The 15,924-nt window shown below is 49.8% G+C and overlaps 2 protein-coding genes across 2 annotated transcripts in view; both read right to left on the bottom strand.

Moving 5' to 3' along the window:
- Positions 1 to 15,924, bottom strand: part of LOC110573273 (signal transducer and activator of transcription 5B) — an 871,639-nt gene that overhangs the window by 459,485 nt on the left and 396,230 nt on the right. The window lies entirely within an intron of this gene.
- EIF1 (eukaryotic translation initiation factor 1) lies at positions 4,431 to 6,526 on the bottom strand. The gene is made up of 4 exons (XM_044921722.1): positions 6,357 to 6,526; positions 5,467 to 5,630; positions 5,222 to 5,323; positions 4,431 to 4,648 (listed from the first exon to the last, which is right to left on the bottom strand). The coding sequence occupies exons 1-4, from the start codon at positions 6,385 to 6,387 to the stop codon at positions 4,604 to 4,606; spliced, it is 342 nt and encodes a 113-aa protein (XP_044777657.1). The 5' UTR covers positions 6,388 to 6,526; the 3' UTR covers positions 4,431 to 4,603.

Here is a 15,924-nt window from a genome sequence, read left to right as displayed (position 1 = left end):
ACTGTGGGCCAGGCATTCTGACCTCAGAGGCTGTTGTACCTCATACCAAGTGAATAAAATGCATCCATGGGCCAAATAGACATTTTCTGTAGTTTTTTGTGAAAGACATAAATTTTATAAATCTGAGTTTTGTTAAAAATAATATCGTTCTTGGGGCGCCTGGGTGGCTCAGTCTGTTAAACATCTGCCTTCAACTCAGGTCATTGTCCTGGGGTCCTGGGATGGGGCCCCGCATCCAGTTCCCTGCTCAGTAGGGGGCCTGCTTCTCCCTCTGCCACTCCCCCTGCCTGTGTTCTGTCAAATAAATGAATAAAATCTAAAAAAAAATACTGTTCTTGGGGCACGTGGGTGCTGTCGGTTAAGCATCCAACTCTTGATCTCAACTGAGGCCTTGATCTCAAGGTTTTGAGTTCAAGCCCTGCATTGGGCTCCATGCTGAGCATGGAGCCTACTTAAAAAAAAAGTGTTCTTTCTCTAGAAAATTTTATTATATTTACATATACAAGAATTATATTGCAGTGATAGCCAGTGTTACCTCTTATAGTGTTAAACACTTACCCATTCTGAGTTTTGCAATTTTTGGGTCAAATTTTGTAGGCCCTTGAAAAACAGGTGGGATTGTTCCACTAACACCCGGTTGAGCCTAACTATCCTGGGGTGGGGGGGGGGGCTAGAATCTGAAATTTTTTTTTTTTTAAAGATTTTTATTTATTTGACAGAGAGAGACACAGTGAGAGAGGGAACACAAGCAGGGGGAGTGGGAGAGGGAGAAGCAGGCCTCCTGCGGAGCAGGGAGCCCGATGCGGGGCTCAATCCTAGGACCCTGGGATCATGACCTGAGCCGAAGGCAGACGCTTAATGACTGAGCCACCCAGGCGCCCTAGAATCTGAATTTTTAACAACCTTCCCCAGAACAGTGTTTCATGAATATTTGAATTAGGAGGATTTAAGAGAGTCCAAGCGAAGAAATGGCCAAAGCCTCACACTACTTGCTAATTCTGAAATAATGTGTACCTCCTGAAAAGTTAAAGATTAGTCAGGGAGCTCTTCATTTCAAAGCCTTATGAACAGTAAACTGTGTTTTCACACTCACGCCACAAGGGGGCAGCATCCAGGACGGTAAACAAGGAAGCGGGTCAATTCCAGAGCTAGTTGGTAGAATGTTTAGTTCCCAAATATATCGTGTTTCTTTGTTTTATTTATAGGTAAACTTTGAATAGGCTTTAAAGCAGTTTTTGTGGATTCCTGTGCAGTTTTAGCTGACCAGTATTCATTTTGTCTTGCTAACACATTTTTTTTTTTTTAAAGATTTTATTTACTTGACAGAGACACGAGAGAGAGAGGGAGGGAACACAAGCAGGGGGAGAGGGAGAGGGAGAAGCTGGCTTCCCACCGAGCAGGGAGCCCGATCTCTTCTCAGGGCAGCTGCCACATCTCAGATCACGACCTGAGCCAAAGGCAGATGGTTGACGACTGAGCCACCCAGGCGCCCTAACGCAGTTTTAAGGACCTTTGAGTCTGTGTCTGCTTGTCCCTGTGGCAGAGGGGTGGGCCTGGGTCGGGGCAGGGAGAGTGAGCGGAGAGAGGGGGGAAGTAGGAGAGGGAAGGGGAGAAGGGCAGCCAGAAGAGTGAGGAGGCAGAGAGGAGACTGGGGCGGGAGAGAGGAACCAACAGCCCAGAGCTGGGAGACACTCCTCACCATCTGCTCTTCGCTGTGACTCTTACGCAGACTAACCTCTGAATGTTTTCAGCTTGTGGCGCAGCCCACTGCGACCTCACACCAGCCTTCCAGCCCTCCTTCCCCTCTGCTGCCTTCTCATTGCCTCTGTGCGGGCACAGCTGCATCACTTCTCTGAATCCGTCTTACCACGGGGCTGAGTTCCTACTGTTTAGAGACCAGTGTACACTGTAGGCACTTAGCACAGGCCTGACATACAGTGGCAGACAATACGGGGTCATTTCTGCTCTATGTAAGGCCTTTGTTCCAGCCAAACGGTCCTACCTCAGGGCCCTCATAGACACTGGATGCTCCCACCTCTGGGTCTTGACTCCTCCGACCCGAATGCCCTGCTTCAGATGGCACCTCTTTTATGAAGCTTTTCCTGGCCCCCTTGGGTGTGGATGGGGTGAGGAAGATTTGCCAGTCCCAGACACCTGTGGCTGCTTTCTGCCTCATGTTCAAGGTTCTGTGCGGGTCCTTCCTATCAGGCCATTTCCTTCCCGAACACAGGGTGTTGTCCTGATTGCTTTTGTGTGCCCCGTGATTCTCCACTCTACACTGCATGTACCATCTCTGTAAAATGGTAGAGCTATTTAAATTGTGAATGTGTAGGTTATCTGGTGGGAAGGGCAGAAGGCAGAGATCCTGGGTTCTGGATGAAACTCTTACCACTGATTGGCCCTGCAGATTTCCATCAAATGGGCACAACTATGCTTTATTTCAGGCCTGAGACACTGAATTAGGGTGTTCACAAACCTGCCATGCTCACAGGGAGTTGCTTTGATTGGTTCTACAGATGGTTGGTTGATTTAATACCGATGTTGCTAGCTTAACTCAGAATCATGTCATTCTAGAAAACTTAATTCCTTAAAAGGCAAGTTTTCTCAATAGCCTAGCACAGGACCTACCCAACTACACGATTCCGTTTTGTCTTCTGATTGTGGTCTTCTGTGGGTTTGGCTGCCAAGGTTGCTTCTAGAAGTTTTTGAAGAATAGCCCTTCTGCTCTACAGTCAAATCTTAGATTTACAACCATCACCAAATGTTACAATGCCATTATGTTTGGTGCCAACTGGCGAAGTTCTGTTTGCTAAACAGATGTTTTTGTAGGACCTTGTGTTACAACCACGTCTACCTCCCAGATTACAGTCCTCTCTTCTCAGGGCAGCTGCCACATCTCAGCCTTCCATCTCCTCTCCTTCCAGGTCGGCCTCTGTACAGACTCACAAGGCTGCCCATCTACAGGAGGATGGTGATTCAAGTGTCGATTCCTCAGACTACTCTCTGCAGTTTAAAGCCTGTGTTTTATGATCTGAAATTGGTACCAATTCATGATCCACATGCTAGAATTTTAGAATGAATGGAGCCACGAACGATGTCCACATATTCATTGTCCTGTCGAAGGAAGGCCTCTGGACAGTTTATTTCAGCAATACTTCTAGTCACTGAACTTTGTTGCACTATAAACCTACTCCCGGGGCACCTGGGTGGCTCAGTTGTTGAGCATCTGCCTTTGGCTCAGATCATGATCCCAGCATCCTGGGATCGAGCCCCAATTCGGGCTCTCTGCTCCGCAGGAAGCCTGCTTCTCCCTCTCCCCCTGTGTTCCTGCTCTCACTGTCAAATAAAATCTTTAATTAAAAAAAAAAAAAACCTATTCCCTGGAAAAGGCACTTTTGTATACCTCCTAGGGGTGTGAGGATTAGATCAAGTCCCACACCAGGTCTGTCCCTTTGTTACAGCATTTAAGCCAAGATCCGGTCACTGAGGGGACTCGAGGGTTTCCAACCAAACTGCTCCATCAGCTCACAAGGCAAGTTCCTCCAGAGCCACCAAGCAGGGACAGCCATCACCACTACATCTGTCCACCATGCCTGCAACACAGCTGACCTGTGGGCAACTTGGGAAGGACAAGCTCACTAAAGGTTTTCTTGGCCAAGAGGTGGAAGCCCCAGGTGAAGTTGAGCTGTGGGTGTAGACTATCCTTCACTGCCCATTTCTGTGGTTCCTTCACACATACGAGCCTGATTATACATAAAATACAATCTGCAAGTCAGGTGTTTCTGAAAACAAGTTTTATTTAAATAAGGGTTTAAATACATTACATAACATTAAAACTGAAGGAAAAAATAAACCAAAACCAGTCTGTTACTTCACATGGCATTGGGCAGCTGTTGCTAGGAAGTTGCAAGCTCTACAGCTAGCTACATGACTGATACATCAGTTTGAAGTTTGTTCCCTTGTCAAAAGTTTAACTCCTATGAAGGCTGGCCTCACATTCTGGTGTTTGGACATCGATTAGCTAGGACAGGTCTGGTCAAAAAGACCTTGGTGGCAAGTCAGATGTCCTATCACGCCTCACTAGAGGGAAGGTGGCCGCTCTAAGCTCTGCCCACCTGGTCAGGTTGGAGACACCAGGGATCTTTCTTTGACTACCAGTGACTCCCTGTAGCAGCACAGCTGCGGTTGCGGTCTTACCCCATCCTGTCCTCTCAGCTTCACCGTGGGCTGTTCAGGTCGTGACATTCTCTTAGGGCAGGGAACTCTGAAGAGGGAGAGCCGAGGAGCTTCTGGCCAGACATAGCCATCTGTGATCTTGGGGCTCTGTGCTGGACCGAAACATCACATTACTGCTTGGTTTCAGGCCGGACACTGCCAGGCGCCTACTGCTTGACCTCTGTTTAAATGAGGGACTTCAAGACTAGACAGCATGGCTCTTTTCAGTTTATTGCATGAAGGAGTTACACTAGTCCAAGTTAAAAGCAGACCCCAAATGGTTACATTATACAAGCTGTGAGGTTTTTAAACTTGTGACAAGGGACAGAAGGGAAATTCTACTCATTGCAAGGAAATCCTCACTTAAGCTTCAGTGAGCCAAAAGCACTTAAAACCCATGAACCTTCAGCTGGTCGTCCTTAGCCAGTCCAATCTGCAAAGAAAAAAGGACAAAGTTATAATAGGGGATATGAAGAGAATTAAAGTCCCCATTTCTGATGGCAACAACTTTGCTTGCTTCTACAATAGGCAAGAAAACTCCAAGAGCCTAGGCACACACTTGACCACTATGAGCACAATGGTTCTTAACTCAGGTTATACCGTTAAGAACCAATGATGTAACAGGATTTTAGCACTTAGGAATAGCCAGCCAGACATCCTCTTTTAGTATCTGTGTGTAATTTAAAATGGCATCTTTAAAGTAGATCCATGTACAGGGCATCTGGCTGGTTCAGTTGTAGAGCATGCAACTCTTCACCTTGGGGTTTTGAGTTCAGACCCCACATTGGGTTTAAGTAGAGATTACTTAAAAAAAAAAAAACAATAACAAAAAAACCAGATCCATGTAAGGGGTGATTTAAGGCAGGTAAGTCCTTAAAAAAAGAAATACTCGTGTATATATTTCGAAACTCAACTGTTGTTTTGTAGAGCTTTAACAAACTAGGCACGATCTGATAGTGGCCAGGACAGAGGCACAAATGAATTATGAAGAAGTGACTGAACTCACCTCTACCAGGAACTGGCATATGTTCTTGCGCTGGTCACCCTGTAGCTGAATTACTTCTCCATATTCTGGATGCTCAATCACAGTACCATTGCAGGCAAATTTCTGCAAGCACCAACAAAGCAAAACAAATTAGGCCAAGCAACAGTCCGCGTGCACTAACAATCTCTAATGAGAAACAATACAAGTCAGCACCCCTACCAGAGCAAGTTAAATGTGATTTTCCTACAATCTCATTGAAGACCTACCTTCTTAAACGCCTTCACTAGTTTCTTTTTATCGTAATCATCAGCGATCCCTTGGACAGTAGTAAGGGTCTTCCTGCCGTTTCTCTGTTGAATTCTTATATGGATATAATCCTCAGTGCCAGCAGGAAGCAGATCATCACCCTTACTTGCATCAGCAAAGGGGTCTGGGAAGAAACATCAAGCTCGTTTAGAGCTGCTGGGGCTTAAGTGCCACTGCCACTCTCCCAATGGATCATTTTTGCACGCGCGGAAACACTGAAATCGCCAGGGCCTAGGTCACGTCAGATCTGTCCTTGCTGGCTGTCCGCGAACGGGTCAGTCCGGGGCGGCCGGCTTCCCCAGCGCCGGGGAAAGCCTGGGCCTTCTGCCCCAGGCCCGCCCTCGGAAGACGATCACGTGCCGGGGGAGCCTGGGCGGGCGGGCGGACGGGCGGGCAGCGCCCCACCCGGCTGATGCAACCGGCCGGAACCCGACCACCAAGGCGGGGCCAAGCTTCCCGCCCCATTGGCGGGAGCGTTTGTCACTTAGGAAGACGCCGCCTCTCACTCCCGGCTCCGTGACAACGGCGATTACGTAACGGACGTGACGCAGGGGTGGCGGGAGGGGGCGGGTGTGGCCCAAGGCGGCCTGGGAGCCATTAGTAAATGCGCCACCCGAGACGCCGGGCCGCCCAAGGGCTGCCTCCCTGGCCGCTCCTGCCGGTCGCGCTTTAAGGGCAGATCCCAGGGCCCGGGTCAAAGCCCCGCTTCCTACGAGCCCGGACATCTTCCCTCAGCCTATGTTTACGAAAGCCCGGAACACCGGCAGGTTTCCGGGCCCCGTCTCCGAGCCCAAAGCACTTCGCCACCCCACCCAGGCCTTTCTCCCCACGGGACCTTTCCGCAGCTTACCGAAAGAGTGGAGGTTCTGGATAGCGGACATACGATACGATTCCTTTTCCTCGGTGGAAACGGCCTGCGGAAGGCGGCGGCGGGAGAAGGCGGGCGGGGGGGGACGGAGCGTCGGGAAGCGAGGGGGCTCAAGGGGGAGGCTGCTGAGTCCTCGGCGGCGGCTCAGTGACTGGGGCGGAGGGGCGGTGCCTGTATTCACTTATATAGCCACCCCTGTGACGCCAGCGCGCTGCCCTCACGTCCCGGCCCCACCCACGGCGTCGTGGCCTCAGCGCCCGGACGCCGGCGCTTCCGATTGGTCCGGGGCGGGGACGCGGGACGGCGCTTGCGCAGGAAGTCTGCGTTGCGGGAGGGCGTCCTCTCGGTTCCGGGAGAGGTGGAAGGGGGAGGGAAAGGTTGGTCCGTCTAGGCGCTTGCGCAATGCAGGAGGAAGGTGTCAGGGTGGCGCAGAAAATTGGCGGAGGTTTCGGAAGCGCCTTACCGCTTATGTTCTCTGTCTTGACACTATTGCAGCCCTACCTGCTTGGAAGAGAGCGTTTTCATGGGATAGATCGGCACTCCTTAAATGAGACTTAGATGCGGGACGCCTGGGTGGCTCAGTCGTTAAGCGTCTGCCTTCGGCTCAGGTCATGATCCCAGGGTCCTGAGATCGAGTCCCGCATCGGGCTCCCTGCTCCGCGGGGAGACTGCTTCTCCCTCTGCCTCTGTCTCTCTCTCTGTCTCTCATGAATAAATAAAATCTTTAAAAAAAAAAAATGAGACTTAGATGCTGAACCTCCCAAACGCGACGAATTCCCACTATCTCATATTCAGTTACCCACGTAGTCTTACGGATTTAGGGCCGCACTTTCATTTAATCAACACACAATAATATATCCAAGCCTTAACTTCATCCTTTAGGTTAAGTTACTATTTAGATGAATCTAATCTAAAAATGGATTAATCTACTTTAAAGAAAAAATGCCCTGCTCCTTAGCCTGGGTTCGAGGGAGAGTGACGCTGGTTCTCGGGGCTAAGAATAATTCAGGCACCCGAAGGGTGTCCTGTGTGTCCTCCAAATGGTGTGGGGTAGAACCTTACCAGAGAGGAGTCAAAATATTTTCTTCAAAGCAGTCAACCTTTCTTGCTCTTTCAATATATAAATTTGAAATGTTCTCAGTTGCAAGGGTGAATAGAGTGGATTTAGACACCAAAGGCTTCCAGGAGCCAGACAGGTAAGATAAAGGAGTGCAGACAGCCAAGCGTGACGTGACGGGGTGTGGAGGGGGCCCAGGGTGAGGACTAGAGGATATAGCAGCGATGGGCGATGTGAGCCCCAGCTGACACGGAGGGTGGGAAAGAGCCTATTTATGGGGCAGAGTGAGAGCCTACCAGATGAGAAACCCCAAGGAAGGAAAAGTTAGGTGTACTTGATAGTTTGTTTTGATTGCATATTTACTAAGTAACCTTTTGATTAATAATTTGGCTTCCTTGATACCAGGAAGGGGGTAACCATAGCTAGAAGTCATGGGCAGCTCAGTCTGATGTCCATCCCAACCTGCCCTCCACCTGGGAGCCTCTACCCTCATAGATGTGGCTGTGCTTGAAAGGGGTTTGCAGAGAGAGAGTGTGAGTGAGTCAGAGCTAACCTTCCCAGTGTGCACACATATTTTGTTATACAAATTTTTAAATTAACAATATGGTCTTGCTTATCATTCTTCCCTTGTAGGAAAAGACCCTTTCTGTGCCATTTTAAAGAAATCCTTTCTCTCCTTTGAGTTTATAAAGATACTCTTTTTGTTGTTGTTTGTTTCAAAAGCTTTATTTTTATATATTTTTTTAATCTTTTTTTAAAAAGATTTTATTTATTTATTTGACAGAGAGAGAGATAGTGAGAGCAGGAACACAAGCAGTGGGAGTGGGAGAGGGAGAAGCAGGCTTCCTGCTGAGCAGGGAGCCCGATGCGGGGCTCGATCCCAGGACCCTGGGATCATGACGCAGAAGGCAGACACTTAACGACTGAGCCACTCAGGCACCCCTTTATATTGTTATTTATTATTATTTTTTAAAGATTTATTTATTTGAGAGAGAGAGAGAAAGAGAGAGGGCATGAGAGGGGAGGGGCAGAGGGGGAGGGAGAAAGAATCTGAAGCAGATTCTGCACTGAGCTCAGAGCCCAATGCAGGGCTCCATCCCTTGACCCTGATAGCATGACTTGAGCCGAAACCAAGAGTCAGTGGCTTAACTGACTGAGCCACCCAGGCGCCCCTATTTTATTATTTAGAGAGAGAGAGAGCTTGAGTGGGGGGCAGAGCAGAGGGAGAGAGAGAATCTTAAACAGGCTCCACACCCAGCGTGGGGCTTGATCTCAAGACCTTGAAATCATGACCTGAGCTGAAATTAAGAGTCAGACACTTAACTGGCTGAGCCACCCAGGCACTCCTGTTTGCTTTGAAAATTTTAAAGCTTTACTTTTACCTTTTATTTACTTTTATTTTTAATATTTTAAAGATTATTATTTGAGAGAGAGAGCACAAGGGTGGGGACAGGGAGAGGGAGAAGCAAACTCCCTGCTGAGCGGGGAGCCAGACACAGGGCTCGATCCCAGGACCCTGAGATCATGACCTGAGCTGAAGGCAGACGCTTGACTGACTAAGCACCCAGGCACCCCTACTTTTACCTTTTAGGTCTTTAAGCCACCCAGAATTGATTTGTGTGTGTGGTGTGAGACAGGGATCTGATTTTTTTCCTATATGGATAGCCCCTTGTTCCAGCACCATTTATTGAATAACATATAATTTCCCCACTGATTCATGCCTTTTTTGTCATACTCAGGTTTCCATTTGTGTGTGGGCTTGTTTTTGGAGTCTCTGTTCTGTTGCACTCATCTGTTTATCCCAAAGCCACACTCCCTTAATGATAGGAGATCTGCCAAAAGTCTTGATGTCCAATAGGATGAGCGCCTCCATTTGGTCCTAGTTCCCCTTTCAGCCTTGTGGTCTATCACCACTCCCCACATTCCACACCACTGCAGTTCTTTTTTTTTTTTTTTTTTTAAGATTTTATTTATTTATTTGACAGAGAGAGACACAGCGAGAGAGGGAACACAAGCAGGGGGAGTGGGAGAGGGAGAAGCAGGCTTCCCACGGAGCAGGGAGCCCGATGCGGGGCTCGATGCGGGGCTCGATGCGGGGCTCGATGCGGGGCTCGATGCGGGGCTCGATCCCAGGACTCTGGGATCATGACCTGAGCCGAAGGCAGACGCTTAACGACTGAGCCACCCAGGTGCCCCCACATCACTGCAGTTCTATGAAGCACCCTGAACTTTCTCACCTCAGGGAGTTTGTACAAAGGCTCTCCCTTTGCTTGCTACATTCTTTTGTCTTTTTTTGTGTGATGTCTCCCACTCATCCATCAGGACTCAGCTGGGACTATCAGTTCTTTTGAGAAGACTGCGTTTGGAGCCTTTTCTGTGCCCCCACCTCCTCTATTTTGGCATTTATCACACTGCATTTGGCTCGCCTGTTCCTTGAACTGGCTACATAATTTGCTGGGCCCAGTACAAAATAAAAAATGTGAGGCCCTTTGCTCAAAAATGGTTAAGAATTTCAAGACAGTGACAGCAGAGCATTAAACCAAACATGCGGTGCTTCCAAGCATGGGGCCCCATGTGACTGTGCAGGTTGCATGCCCTTGAATCAGGCTCTGCCCCTTCCCTTATTTGTCTCCTGCTGGGCTGTGAGCTCAAAGAGCAAGGTGCATGCCTATCTCCTCTGTGGCCTATGTGCAGTAAATTCCTGGCACACAGTGGGTGCCCAATGCTTGTCGAATGAACATGCGGACATACATTGTAGGTGCTCAGTTACTTGGAATGGCCAATCCCTGACTCCAGGCTGTAACCTCTGCTATCCTATTAGAGAGTCCTGGCGTGGAGGACTGAGAAAAAATCCTTTTGAGAAGTCTGACTCTGGTCTCCAAAGAAAGCTTCTAATCTGGCCTCCTGGCTCAGGGCAGGGAGGATAGCCCTTAGTCAGCCACATCCCCCAGCTTCTCTTGCAAGGACGCAGTGCCCGGTGCCAGACCTGACCTCAGTGCTCTGTAAACAGCTATCACCACAAACACACACAGGCTTTGCCCCAGGCAGGAGGCAGTGCAGAGGGCAGGCCTGGAGCGAGTGGTCGGGGAAGCAGGAGACCCAGTTCTTGATGACCGCCCATTTCCTGGGTGATCCTGTTCACCTCTCAGGGCTTTCATTTTATCCCCATAAGAGGAGGAGCGGGTGACTTCTAAGGCTTTTGCGAGCTCTAAAGTCCAAAGCTCTGTGTTTCCAGGCTGGGAGCATTTCCAAGGAGGGTCTGCAAGAGTCCACAGTCCAATGCAGAGGTTGTCCCAGCCCTGGGAGCTTGGGGAGTAATGATGGGGCTAGGGCATACTTGTCTGAAGGTGACAGCTGAGCCTACTGTGAACACTAGCTTATTGGTTACCGTGCTCCCATGTCCTGGCCCAGCAGCCAGGGGCAGGGGACAGCGCATGGGCTCTGGAGTACCTGACCCTGAGTATCACCTGCCACCTCTTCCTGCTGGTGGGTGGGGGGTGTTCCGTCCCTCCCAGCCTCCATTCTCTTATCTGTACAAAAAGATGTCTTTCTCTTGCCCTCTCTTTTCAGAGGATTTCAAGAGGAGAATATGTGTGATGGGGTAACATGTAGTGTTATGAAATCACTGAATAGTTTACGCCAGAGTCCCAGAAATGAAAGGGGAGAGAGAGAGCCCCTGAGAACAGCAGGGGACAGGAGCAAGTCCCTCAGAACGGGATGGGACAGAGGTGGGTGCTTCTTCGTGGTGATCTCCTTAGGCTGTGTGACAAGGGTACGGCTGTGTGGGACCCCTGAGGACCCTCAGCCCCAAGAAGAATTCCTCAGGGCCCCAAACTTGGCATAGAAGCAGCAGAGTCTCCCACCAGGAATGAGTCACATCCTCTGGGGCAACGGGTGTCTTCTTGATAACTCGGGCAGATGGATGGTCTGGTGCAAGGGGCCTTCCTATAGCTCTTTATCCTGCTCCCCAGTGGCTCCTGAGTCTGTAGTTTGGCCATCCAGGTGGCCCTGCCCAGGGGAGGGGAACCAGGGGCTCTGGCTCTATCCCCCTGCCCAAGCAAGGCCACCTCTCCCTCATCCCATCTACAGGGGACTCCCCAGAGGCAGGGGAGGAGGAAGAGGAGGAGGGAGAAGAGGAGAAGGAGCAGAAGATGAGGTAGAAGGGAAGATGCTCTGAACTGAGTGGGGGTTCCCACCTTGGATTGGCAGAAGTGAGTCCCTGGCAAGGGCAGGAAACACGAGAGCAACGGGAAACCCTGTTACCCAGAGAGAATCCTGGGGCATGCGAGAGCCCTCGTCCCATCCAAGATCAGTTTTCTGGGCAGCTTGGTGGGATGTTCACTGGCATGGGACTTACCTCGATTTGAAGAAAGTCAAATAAATGCGATATTCCTTGCATTTCTTGCTCCCTATTCAGGAGCCACCACCCATGCATGTAAATGGCTGGAATGGTGTCGTCCCCCCCCCCACTCCCCATTGAATGAAGTCTGCTCTTATTACCACTTGGGAATGGAGGCAGGGCTGGGCTTGCTGCAACTCTGACCCGGATCGCGTGTGATTATTGGAAGATGTGCATGCTAGGAGTAGGCTGGGGTTCTGTGGACAACATAGCTCCCCTCTCCCCTCCCCTCTTTGCGCCCAGGGTGATAACTGGGAAGAGATGGGAGAGAAACTTATGGGGTGCTGGAAATGATCTCCATCTTGATCCAGGTGGTAAAAACTCATTGAGCTGGACGCTTAGAGCTAACATGCTTTTGTATATATGTCAGGTCAGCTTTATTCCGCTCCAACCTGCCTCCCCAACCCAGCCCAGTTTTCTTCTTGCTCTCGTGTTTCCTGCCCTTGCCAGGGACTCACTTCTGCCAATCCAAGGTGGGAACCCCCACTCAGTTCAGAGCATCTTCCCTTCTACCTCATCTTCTGCTCCTTCTCCTCTTCCTCCTCCCCTGCCTCTGGGGAGTCCCCTGTAGATGGGATGAGGGAGAGGTGGCCTTGCTTGGGCAGGGGGATAGAGCCAAAGCCCCTGGTTCTCCTTCCCTGGGCAGGGCCACCTGGATGGCCAAACTACAGACTCAGGAGCCGCTGGGGAGCAGGATAAAGAGCAGCCTGGGCTCGTGGAGGAAGCGAAGGGCCAAACCTAGCACCTGTCCTCAAGGAGCTGACAGCCCAGCAAGGCTTCTGCTTTCTGCTTTCTGACTGGGCACTGGAGTAGGAATCCCCTGGGGGTGGGGGGCGAGGCAGGGTGAACAATCCAGACCAAGGGAAATGGACGTGTTGTAATGGAAATCAGCTCAGACCTGGCTTCCTCTGAGACCACAGCTCCTCCAACCTCCTCCTATTTTATTTTGATTATTTTTAAAGCTAATATAACTCACATAAGGGCCATCTCCAGAAAGGCCTCTGTGTTTACCCGGCAGCAAATCTGCAATAAGACTTCTCAAGTCCTTCCCATGGGCTTGGAGAACCGTCTTGTCAACTGGGAGAGAGCTGAGGATCCAGGAGGAAACACAGAGAGGGCTGACAGAGCACGGCTGGGTGCCCCCCCTCCCCCGCCATGCCACTTGCCCTCTTTCAGCCACACCTCTGCGCCCTGCCCCCAGCACCCAACTCTCCTCCATGCATCACCTGGAGGTGCCCGGGCCACTCTGGGTGGACTCTGTTCTCCCCTACACCCACCCACCTTCCCCAAATTAAATCCAACTCACAAAGGGTCATAGCAGCCACGGGCCACATGTGGCTCATGAGCCCTGGAAATGGGGCTGGTCTGAATGCAGATGTGCTAGAAGTGTAAAACACACATGGAGTGGTTTTTTTTTTTTAATTTTTAATTTAAATTCAATTTAACATATACTGTATTATTAGTTTCAAAGGTAGAATTTAGTGATTCATCAGTTGCATATAACACCCAGTGCTCATTCCATTAAGTGCCCTCCTTAATGCCCATCACCGTTACCCCATCCCCCCACCTCCCCTCTAGCCACTCTCAGTTTGTTTCCTAGAGTTAAGAGTCTCTCATGGTTTGTCTCCCTCTCTGTTTTCATCTTATTTTATTTTTCCTTCCCTTCCCCTATGTTCATCTGTTTTGTTTCTTAAATTCCATATCTGAGTGAAATCATATGATATTTGTCTTTCTCTGACTGGCTTATTTCACTTAACATAATACCCTCTAGTTCCATCGACGTCATTGCAGATGGCAAGATTGCATTCTTTTTGATGGCTGAGTAATATTCCATCGTATGTATATTCTACATCTTCTTTATCCATTCATCTGTAGATGGACATCTGGGCTTTTCTCATAGTTTGGCTATTGTGGACATTGCTGCTATAAACATTGGGGTGCAGGTGCCCCTCCAAATCACTATGTTTGTATCCTTTGGATAAATACCCAATAGTGCAATTGCTGAGTCGTAGGGTAGCTCTGTTTTTAACTTTTTGAGGAACCTCCATACTGTTTTCCAGAGTGGCTGCACCAGTTTGCATTCCCACCAAGTTTGCATTCTGCACACAAACATGGGGTTTTGAAGGCTTAGCATGAAAAAACAATTGTAAAATATCTCAGTAATTTCTATCTCAACTCCTTATTGAGATAATAATATTCTGGATATATTGAATTAAATAAAATATATTATTAAAATTAATTTTGCCTCTTTTTACTTTTTGAAAAAATGTGGCTACTAGGACATTTAAAGTTATATAGATGGCAGGCGCCTGGGTGGCTCAGTTGGTTAAGCGACTGCCTTTGGCTCAGGTCGTGATCCTGGAGTCACGAGATTGAGTCCCACATCGGGCTCCCTGCTCAGCACGGAGTCTGCTTCTCCCTCTGACCCTCCTCCCTCTCATGCTCTTTGTCTCTCATTCTCTCTCTCACAAATAAATAAAATCTTAAAAAAAAAAAATTAAAAAAAAAGTTATATAGATAGCATGTACTATATTTCCATTGGGCGGCGCTGCTCTAGATAATTCCAGACGGAAGAGAGGGTCCGTGGCCCAGCACATGCAAACCCGTCCTCATACACAGGGCTCGCCACAGTCTTCTCACCAGCATCAGCCTTATTTCTGTCTCCTACTCCCTCCCCCAGCCTCTCTGGTTCTCTCTGCCACGAGCTTGCAAACTGCGTTCTGCTCAGTGATGGTCATGTACTATTGAGGCTCACCAGGGGTGTCCTGGGATCTTTCCCCTCCCTGAGGGGCCCAGCGAAACTGGGTCTCCTCTTGGGAGGGGGGGAGAGTTCCACCACCAAGAAGGTGATGTCCTTCCCTTTCTTTCTCACTTGCCTAGCCCAAGCCGACCCTCCAATTTGCTAGTGTCCAAGGGTGTCTGGGAACGTCCCAGGGTGGTGGGGGTGCCAACGTCAGCTTTTGCCCCCAAAACTCAGCAGTTGTCCTCTGTACCTATAGAGAGGACTCTTCCAAAGAGGAGTTCCGGACAGTAACTAAAACAATTTCTTTTTCATCGACTACCCACTGCATCCTGGGTGATGTGCTGAGTCTCCCACTCACGTCCCATGGAATCCTGACAGCAGATGTCACTGTCTTCTGCAGGTGAGGTGCCTGGGCTTGGATAAGGACATAGGCTGGGGTGGCGACAGCCTTCCTGCTGGGCTGCATGGCCACCCGGAGGGGCTGGGGTCCCAGGAGGAACCTCTGGCTTACTTCTGGCCTTGTAAGGGGGTTAGCCTTTCCCTCAATGGGGCCGGTGCCTGGGAGCACACCCCAATTCTGTGTCAGAGCTGGGGGGTGTGACTACATGTTTGGAGAGTGAGTCTGGGTGACCGGAGAGGCAGGCAGCCATTGTAGTACACAGACTCGGATTTAAAAAAAAAAACAAAGGGGCGCCTGGGTGGCTCAGATGGTTAAGCAGCTGCCTTCGGCTCAGGTCATGATCCCGGGGTCCTGGAATCGAGCCCCACGTCGGGCTCCCTGCTCAGCGGGGAGTCTGCTTCTCCCTCTCCCTTTGCCTGCCGCTTCCCCTGCTTGTGCTCTGTCTCTCTCTAATAAAAAATAAAAAATCTTTAAACAAACAAACAAACAAAAAACAACGGATACTTAATTTTGTTCTCTACACAATGGCTGAGCTCCCGCTCTGACCGGCGCAGAGATGGGTGCATGCCTGGCCCCCGAGGTGTCAGGGAGATGGACAGAGACCAACTGTGGTTCTGAGAAGAGTGGGCGTGGTGGGAACAGAGACGTGTGAGAGATCGTATGCCAATGTGTGGGCGGTGGATGAGCGCACATGCTGCGCATGTTTGCAGATCTGAGTCAGTGGGAGTGTGTATATATGTGGATGGTCCTTTCGTCCTTCCCAGAGGCTCCAGAGGATCTGAGAGCTTCCTGGGGACAGCCAGGCCCAGGGGAGGGATCTCAGTCCCTACATGGAGGCCTTGCTGGCATGATTGGGGTTTTGGGTCAAGGGACTCTTTGAGATGCTGTCCTGTTACCTGACTGCTCTGTGTGCAGGCAACTTGCATAATCTCTCTGAGCCTGTATCCTTTC

This window comes from Neomonachus schauinslandi, chromosome 15 (assembly GCF_002201575.2).
Source record: "Neomonachus schauinslandi chromosome 15, ASM220157v2, whole genome shotgun sequence".
Taxonomy (NCBI): domain Eukaryota; kingdom Metazoa; phylum Chordata; class Mammalia; order Carnivora; family Phocidae; genus Neomonachus; species Neomonachus schauinslandi.
Note: the sequence above shows the minus strand (reverse complement) of the source record. Positions and strands in the feature narration are given on the sequence as shown.